The sequence below is a fragment of the Thunnus thynnus genome, chromosome 13, assembly GCF_963924715.1.
Source record: "Thunnus thynnus chromosome 13, fThuThy2.1, whole genome shotgun sequence".
Taxonomy (NCBI): domain Eukaryota; kingdom Metazoa; phylum Chordata; class Actinopteri; order Scombriformes; family Scombridae; genus Thunnus; species Thunnus thynnus.
The window spans coordinates 14,750,672-14,759,113 of record NC_089529.1 but is presented as its reverse complement, the minus strand read 5'-3'; the positions used below and the strand labels follow the sequence as shown (position 1 = coordinate 14,759,113).

General features: G+C 38.7%; 2 protein-coding genes across 3 annotated transcripts in view; both read left to right on the top strand.

The window, feature by feature from the left end:
- Positions 1-312: 312 nt before the first annotated feature.
- On the top strand, positions 313-4,439 carry sod1 (superoxide dismutase 1, soluble). Its single transcript, XM_067608194.1, has 5 exons — positions 313-475; positions 2,188-2,284; positions 2,432-2,501; positions 3,760-3,877; positions 4,029-4,439. The coding sequence occupies exons 1-5, from the start codon at positions 404-406 to the stop codon at positions 4,134-4,136; spliced, it is 465 nt and encodes a 154-aa protein (XP_067464295.1). The 5' UTR covers positions 313-403; the 3' UTR covers positions 4,137-4,439.
- Positions 4,440-5,326: 887 nt separating this feature from the next.
- LOC137195655 (rho guanine nucleotide exchange factor TIAM1-like) overlaps positions 5,327-8,442 on the top strand; it is a 76,933-nt gene continuing 73,817 nt past the window's right edge. The window contains exons 1-2 of one of the 2 annotated variants that reach the window (XM_067608185.1): positions 5,327-5,466; positions 6,001-6,079. The gene's annotated coding sequence lies outside the window, so the exon portion shown is untranslated. Of the gene's footprint in view, positions 5,467-5,635; positions 5,833-6,000; positions 6,080-8,442 lie in introns of those variants that run through there. The other variant, XM_067608186.1, reaches the window with a different exon arrangement.

Sequence of the window (8,442 nt, the reverse complement as noted above, 5' to 3'; positions counted from 1 at the left end):
TAGTTTGGTAATTATGACAATGCTCTAGCAAAATTATACTTCAAGAAAATGATGGAAATGTAATATCTTTTTCATGTTTGTCATGAAATTTCAGTGTTTTGCGAATCAGCTCAACTGGTTTGTCAACATGGACAATGTTTGTTTTTGTTTTTTTTATCAAAATTGATTAATAGTTTTGTTAGTTCAGGATTAGTTCACCTGGTGAGTCATTCTGAGTGGGCTGACTTCCATAATGGGAAGCGACCAATCAAAATCCGCGTATATGATTGTATTTTACTCTGATTGGCTATCCACATTATACGCCCGCCCATCAAGCACTTTACATACGGTTGGTTGTCTCTGTAGCCAACAAAAGCACGACAGAAACTTCAAGCGGCGTCTGAAGATATTAACTACTGCAAAGATGGTGTTGAAAGCTGTCTGTGTGCTGAGAGGAGCTGGAGAGACCACTGGGACTGTTTATTTTGAGCAGGAGGTAACACCTTTTACAATGCTTCCAGATGAAGAAATGTCCAGTTAGTGACTTTCATAACATTTCGGGGTGATTTGCCATGCATCCTCTTGGCAGCGTTAGCGCTCGTATGCTAGGCTAGCTAAGTTCTCCATTCAGAAGCCAGGGACGTTAGTAATATAAGATCTTTTTTGAGGAGCGATTACGCTAGCTAGCTAGCTAGATATTAGCACGAATAGCCAGCGAACTTGGTTAGAGTTAGCAAATCAGCGTAAATTTACATAGGTTACCCAACAGTGTGCACAATTATTCAATGCAAATTAATGTTAGCCTGCAAGTTGCAAAGCAGCAATTAACGTAAAGTTCGCGTGCTGTCAGTTATTGCTAATTTCCTCTAATTATTCAAAGCGCGCGGCTCATGTGAATATGTTCTAATTATCTGCTTAATATGCCAGCTAAAATCTGTGTTTAGTCATTAAAGTCATAACCTTTGAACGTTGAAGGCCTGTGATGTGTTAATGATCGACAGCCCATGCATAGGAAACGCCTGTTGAATGAAGTTCAACGTTTTCAGTGTCAGTTTAAAACGTTAATATTGCCAGTTTGATGTGATTTGCTGAACCACAGAAAGTATTCTGTTTTTAACAATTTTGCAGCCTGTGAAACTTAGTTTGAAGTCAAAAGCTGCAAGATTATTGGCAACGTTAACGTTTTAAAACCAGAAAAGCTTGCCAACTAATTGCAATTTTGCTGAGTCACTGCCTGCCGTCGTTCTTCTGGCTTTTGTGCTATCTCGAATATCTGGCCTTGTTGACAAGGATAAAGCCTGACAAGGCAACCGTGTGTCATGTAGGGTGAGAGTCTGCAGTATCTTACCACCCAGAAACACTTGCAGGTGAATTCAATGGTTATTGCACGTTCAGCCGATATTATATGGTTAGACGGAAAATCTGTATACGCAGCCCCTGACCACAGGGCAGATATTTTGTCCAGTTAAGTCGACTATGTAGTTCATAGTTCATTTGGCTGTATTTTGAGGGAAAATACTAGTACATGCAGCGATAACTCAGTCTTAGTTGACATGATCTGCACCTCGTAAATAGCAACACACGTACATTTTATTGTTGCTTGATGATTTATTATTTATTTAACCTTTTATACTGGGTAGGTTGGCTTAGCATACTTGCTCTTTTACAGCACCAATTACAGAAACAAAGTAAATATAACGGACAAAGCTATTATTACACAAACCTTGACATTTCCCACTTCTGGACAGTAAACTATTCAACAAGCAATTGGTGGACTCTCAACCTGTGATTCATAAAACCATAGTGAAAATAAGAAATTCTCAGTGAAGAATGAATTTTGAATATGTAGAAATGTTGAAGATGAAAATCCCTCCTGCATAAGGATGTCAGGGTCAGCGACAGTACCCAGATAATATGCTGCTAAAGGGGTTTAATTACAGTAGATATAATTGATAAAAGAACTTGAAGTCAAAATATGAACATCAAAGTATCTAAAGAAACTGTTTCAGTGTTACAAAAGTCTATTCTTAATCAGCCTTATAAAAGAAATTACACTTTTTTTGGCATCTAGTGGTTACATCAATCAAATGCAAGTTGTTCAGTTATCCTGTACATCTTATTACAAACAAGAATGATGACCTAGGTAATACAGATCTTCTTGCCATGTGGCTTTGACAGCTCTTTTGTGTCTTCGTATTCTCCTATTAGAACGATTCCAGCCCTGTGAAGTTGACAGGAGAAATCAAAGGCCTTACTCCTGGTGAGCATGGTTTCCATGTCCATGCTTTTGGAGACAACACAAACGGTGAGCATCTGACAATAGTTAGTCAGGATTCCGAAATCACAGGACATTGCAAATTAATGTCACCACATTTCCAGGTTTTGGCTTGCTTATACCAATTTGTGAATATGTGTCATAATAAAGATGTTTTTGTAAATTTCCCTTTCCCAGGGTGCATCAGTGCAGGGCCTCACTTCAATCCCCACAACAAGAATCATGCCGGTCCTAATGATGCAGAGAGGTGAGTCTGAAGGAAAGCTTGCCTGTAGTGGCATGAAGGATTATAGTGTTATGCAAATATGTTTGCATTTAAAGATCCCTCACATGAGAATTGAGGGTAGTTTTAAAAATGGATCTTTAAATCACGACTCTGACTGTGAAATTTTGAAAGGATCATATTTGATCAATCACTGAATGAAATGGGGAGACCTTTATTGATGTAACTGTTTGTATAACAGGGAGCGACAAGGGGAAATTTGACATTCATTGTTTGGGAGGTCTTTGAATAGATGAGTCATATTTCCTGTGGTTTAACAACACCTCAAAAGTTTGCATAATTTTGCATACCATCAGTACACAGTTTGAGGGGTTTTGTTCTCATAAATGTTTTGATATCACAGATGATTTGATAAGAGGCTGAACTAGCAATGATTTGCTTTCTGCGAGTGCACATTGATGGAGCAAAACTAGCTTTTTATATTGCACTTTTATTTCCTCTTTTATTACATAATAAAAGTTGAGAGACGGACAGGAAATATGAAGGGAGAGAGAAAGGGGTTTGACATGCAATGAAGGCCCCGGCTGGAATCTAACTGGTGACATTATGTTCATGATATACGCCATTAGTGCCACCAGACCCCCATTTCACACTCATTTCACCTGTCACTTCAGTAATGTGATGCATCAAAAGACAGCACCAGAGTGCACCATGGCAGGGAAAGCAGTTGGCAAACAGATACGAAACGTGAGGTGGTAGACATACTTCTTCCTCGCACATTTACAGTTTTAACAATTTTTGAAACACCGACTTAGAACATTTACTGCCACTTAAGGGTAAGAGTGAGCTTAATGAAGACTTTTTTTATTTTCCCAGCAACATGATTATGACCTGAAGATAAATTGATACACAAATAATATCAACCATAGGCTATTAGTTTGTACTATGCATTTAAAAAGTCTTCTCACAGAAGATATTTAACTCAATTCAACTCACCATTTTCTGACATTTTATGGACCAAACAATCAATTAATCAAGAAAATAATCAACAGATTAATTGATAATGAAAATAATTGAGTTGCAGCTCTTGTTTACATGATTCTTCATAAATCTACAGTAGATTTATACATGTACACATAGTAATTTTTATATAAATAAAAATGACAATACATAAAATCTGACCAGAACAGATGATTACAGGAGAGAGTCACAAGTAGATTAATTGTTCATGCTGAGACGGGCTTAATGTGTGTAATTTTCCTATTTAAAACATTTTAAACAGGCATGTTGGAGACCTGGGAAACGTGACTGCAGGAGAAGGTAATGTTGCGAAAATTAACATCACGGACAAGATAATCACCCTCACTGGCCAGCACTCCATCATTGGCAGAACCATGGTGGTAAGGAAAAGTTCCCGTCACTTTAGTAGGCCAGGTTTTAGCCCCCAAATCATTATTATTTTTTTCATCTTGCTTTATGAGACATGGCTCATGTGTGGGAGGAACTAAAACTAATTAACTCATTTGACTGTGCTCTGTCCTATGTCTTTAGATCCATGAGAAGGCTGATGACCTGGGAAAAGGAGGCAACGAAGAAAGTCTAAAGACGGGCAACGCAGGTGGACGTCTGGCCTGTGGAGTCATCGGCATTACCCAGTAAACAATCTGCTCGAACTTGGAGCAGAAGCACTGGAAGCAACTTTCCCCCTGAGCACTTAGCAGGCGCAACATAGCTACTTGATGTGACAGTTTGTCCTTTTCAATACTCTGAGGCTTTTTATTTACTAACTAGTCAAGAGAGTAGATGAGCCATGCTTTACCTCGTCTGTTCCTCACGATAATTGTATGTAAGTGTTTCTATGTCTGTTCATCAGTTTTGGTCCCAAAGAATTGGCAACGCACAAGTAATAAACTGATGTACATGATTTAAAAAGTCTATCAATAAATTATGAGGTCATCTGGATGCTGCGTAATTGTTCTGCCTATTTGCAATGTGCATGTGTAGGATGTTACGACACATTCAAAGACCTGGAATAAGCATGGACTTGAAGCTTTTGTTTTCCAGGCCTTGAAGTTGTGACATGTCTGGCCTTTGCATTTCAATAATAGACCTTTTTACCTCTTACAAAAAACATGGTGAGGGCCCATATGTCACATATAAAGAGAGATTTCTCCTTGATGGTTTCATATAAATAACTGTTTGAGGTCCACAGATGCAAAAATTAGACAAAGGTCCAAATACATTTCTGTGTAGCACAATCTTGTTTTTCTTTCCTGCACCATTAATTTTAGGACTCCCCAGATTCCTCTCTTGACGCACTGGACAAAACCTGGGTTGACCTTTTAGTTTTGAAGCCAGTAGTGAGCTGTGTGTTGTGTACTTCAAATCCCCTTCTACTCAAAAAAATGTGTTTTTCATCTTGTTCCTACCGTTGGATGTTTGAGCTTCACTGTGCGGAATGACATATGTGCAGGCTGTTTTTCACATTAATCTGCAGAAAGTGGAAAGTTTCATGCATCATTTGTGACATCACAAATTGTTTGGAAGCCAAATCTCGTCCAACATTCAACTTGCGCAACTGTGATGTGGAAAGTTAAAGCCTCCAGTGAACAAACACTGAGAATGAACTTCTGAAATTAAATATATTCACATATTCAGAATCTGGAATTTTTAATTAGGGAGAAGGAATGGATGTAATTTTCAAGATTTTAACAACATAATTGAACTTGTGAAAAAACATATCAGACACATGATTATTCAAAGTAGAGCGTTTTATATAGGCCTACATCTCTAAACATGTCCTGATGGGATCTTTGATAGAGACTTAGAGGCAGTAGCGACTAAATTGCAATCAGGTTAATCTGGTTTAAGCAACCCACTTTTCTAAATGGTCAGTGAAACTGGCGGGACACGGAACCGGATTTCGTTGTAATACCGGTGCTGACTGGACATGTTTGCTAGTATGGCGCATGTTGGAATAACTCCTCAGGTAAGTCATGAGGTTTTATGTGTTCTTGCTGGCTCACCAGTATCACATGGGCTTTGTTTAAAGTTGAGCAGTCGTGAATTAGCTGTTAACTCGACTTCTGGGGTGCCGAGTGTGATAACTGCTCGATGTGTTATGCCAGCTGCTCCTTTAACTCGTTGATTTCAACATATACAGCTACAAAAGATACGTTTGAGTACCGGAAATTAAAGTAATAAGATTACTTTTCCAACGAGAAATATCTACATTGTGACTTATAGGTTAAATTGTTCAAGTAACCTGACCAACGCTGTAAAGGAAATGCACTCTTGTTAAATACATACAGTAGGTTAGTTGTTCTCAAACAGAAGAATGAAAGAAAAGAGACAGGTGTGGAACAATATAATTTATTTCAAGAGTTATGTGTCTAACCAAACAATGGAAGCCTGAATTTAGGCTTTCATTGTTTGGTTAGGCACATTAGGTTGTGTTGCTCTTGTTTAATGTGCTTAGTTTTACATCAGAACTTTAGTCTAACACTATCATCACATTTGCCAGATTTTCGTATTCACAGGGAGTCACTGATGTTGGTGTTTCAGTCATGATGCTTCGCAGTCCACCTGGCAGGAGGCTACAGGTAAGAAAAAAAAAGTTTGAGATGTATTGAAAGAGACTCATTTTCAGTGATATCTCGAAAAACCACCGTGCTTGGTTGGACACTCTGACAATAAGACATTTTAGCCTGATGTTGACATGCGGGTCACCAAAAACAATGCAATAAAAGAGACTATAAGTAAGTCTGAAGAGGTCATTTTTTAAAAATACGACTGAATGTAAAAACCCTAGATTATCATGCAGGGGATTTTCTAGGAGGTCCTTTTTGTCGGCGTTGTGTGCTGTATTAAACTGTATCATCCTCTAGAGGGCAGCAGTGTTACTCTTCAAATTGTAACAAACGCTAGTCTGACACGCAGAGAGACCGGATCACAGTTAGTCCTCCTCATCAAAATTTTAAAATGCTGTCTTGTAGAGTGTAACTACCAGTGGCTGGAATACAATGTCCACAAGTTTAATTATTGATTATATATAATTATTTCCTTTTAAATTATTAATTGCAGGTGCACGTACATAAAAACATTACATTTCATGAACATCTCAGGTAGGGCATGACAGTCAAACTACTAAAATATAAATAACAGTTAGTGATTGGAAATTTTGCATTGAAATTGGATTCTTGGTCTCTGCTCTTCCCCCCATGGTATTAATCTGAACAGCTGTGCCCTGCACCAGCCAACACACACACACACACACACACACACACACAGTAAAACACATGGACACACTCTTATATATATACACATTCCTGCTTAAATATGTGCATGGTTGCTGAGACTGCATGTTCTAAACGCTTTTTTCCTTTTCATGGGAATTGCGGACGCTTCCATGTGAAGTGACTTGGCACCCTCAGCTCTTCTTCCAGTGAAGTGAGAGATTGGAGTGCCTTCAATGGAGTTAATACCTCAGGAAGCAATCATCCAGAGGCAAGCTGCGGAGAGTGTGTACTTTAAATTCATACATGGAATGTTTAGCTCTGAAGATGTGCAGTGGAGTAATCATAAAAGTCAGACGAGTGGAAATGTGTCGGCATATGGGGTGTTTCTCTTCATCTGCTTTCTAAATAATGGTAGATTTGTAAATTTCAGCTTTGACGTTGGCAGTGTTAAATAAAAAATAGGGAATCTCAAGGTAGGATTTTAGAATTAACATCTGCAGGTGTTATTACAGTTTTCATCTGGGTCGTTAGTTGTGACAAAACATTGGTTTTAACCTTTTAGCTCATTATGTTACAGAGAAAAGCGAAGCCTTTTACAATCGACCAATTCTATTTTCTCCTTTTGTGGTAGCAGAATGTGTTAGCATACATATATGTATGTGTTCACGCCGCACTTGGGTACCTGTAGTGATGCAGGTTTTAGACCCAGAACTTGCAAGCATCCCAACACCGCATAGAGGAGTTGAAATAGCTGTATTAGTGTAGACAGATGCAGCCAGCAGACCAGAAAGACAGACTGACTGTAAAAAGCTGGTATAAATAGCCTGGGAGTGGAGGTGATGAATAATAGAGACTACCAATGCTGCTGACAGTGAAGGAGAGAGGCCGTGACAGCAGGAGAGTCCAGCAAAGTATGAAGTATAGTATGAAAGCAGAGAATGGAAAAGAATAGAGAAGAAGACAAAACAATGAGGAAGAGACTGAGAATTTTCCAGCCAGCTGTCGACAGAAGTTATGGGTCATATGTCAATATAATATTGCCTTTTTATGAATAATCAGCCTACTCTATTTTCTTCCTTGGATAGGACTTAAATGGTACAGTTTGTTCAATTGATTTTCAATGCGTATTTAGTCCACGCTACACATAAAAACTGTTATGCTGAGATTCCACTCTTAATGTTGATTATTATTGGGTTTATTAGTCAAGGTTTAAGCTGTAACTTTGTGCCTCGTATCTAAAGAGAATAACTTAATCGATGATAAAAGCATATCAACTTAAACATCATCCTTCACCTTTACAGCACAGGCCTTCAAATTCAACTCGAACTTCAACTTCGAATGAACCAACACATAACAGACAGCCTACGCTTATGAAAGGCTTAAAGCATAACTGTCACTGGCAAATTAAGTTCAGGTGAAAGGTTATGCAGGTTAAGGTGTAGTCTTCCATTAATAGCCATCGCCCCAGGGTTTCACATGGCACAGTATATGTGCGTGTTCCTCCCAATAGTATTGGTGAACCAGTCCTACAGGGTTCAGTCCTTTTGTTGCTGACAATGAGTGGATGTTTGCGCGTCATATTAGAAAGAAATGGGAAAAGAAAGTCCTGCTATTAATTGATATCCAACACCCACATGCACACAGTCACACTGGGAGGTGGTAAGGCTGTCCCTCTGGTGTTCGCAGAAGGATGACTCAGAGGTGGAGGTTTTTTCTTCTTTTCAACA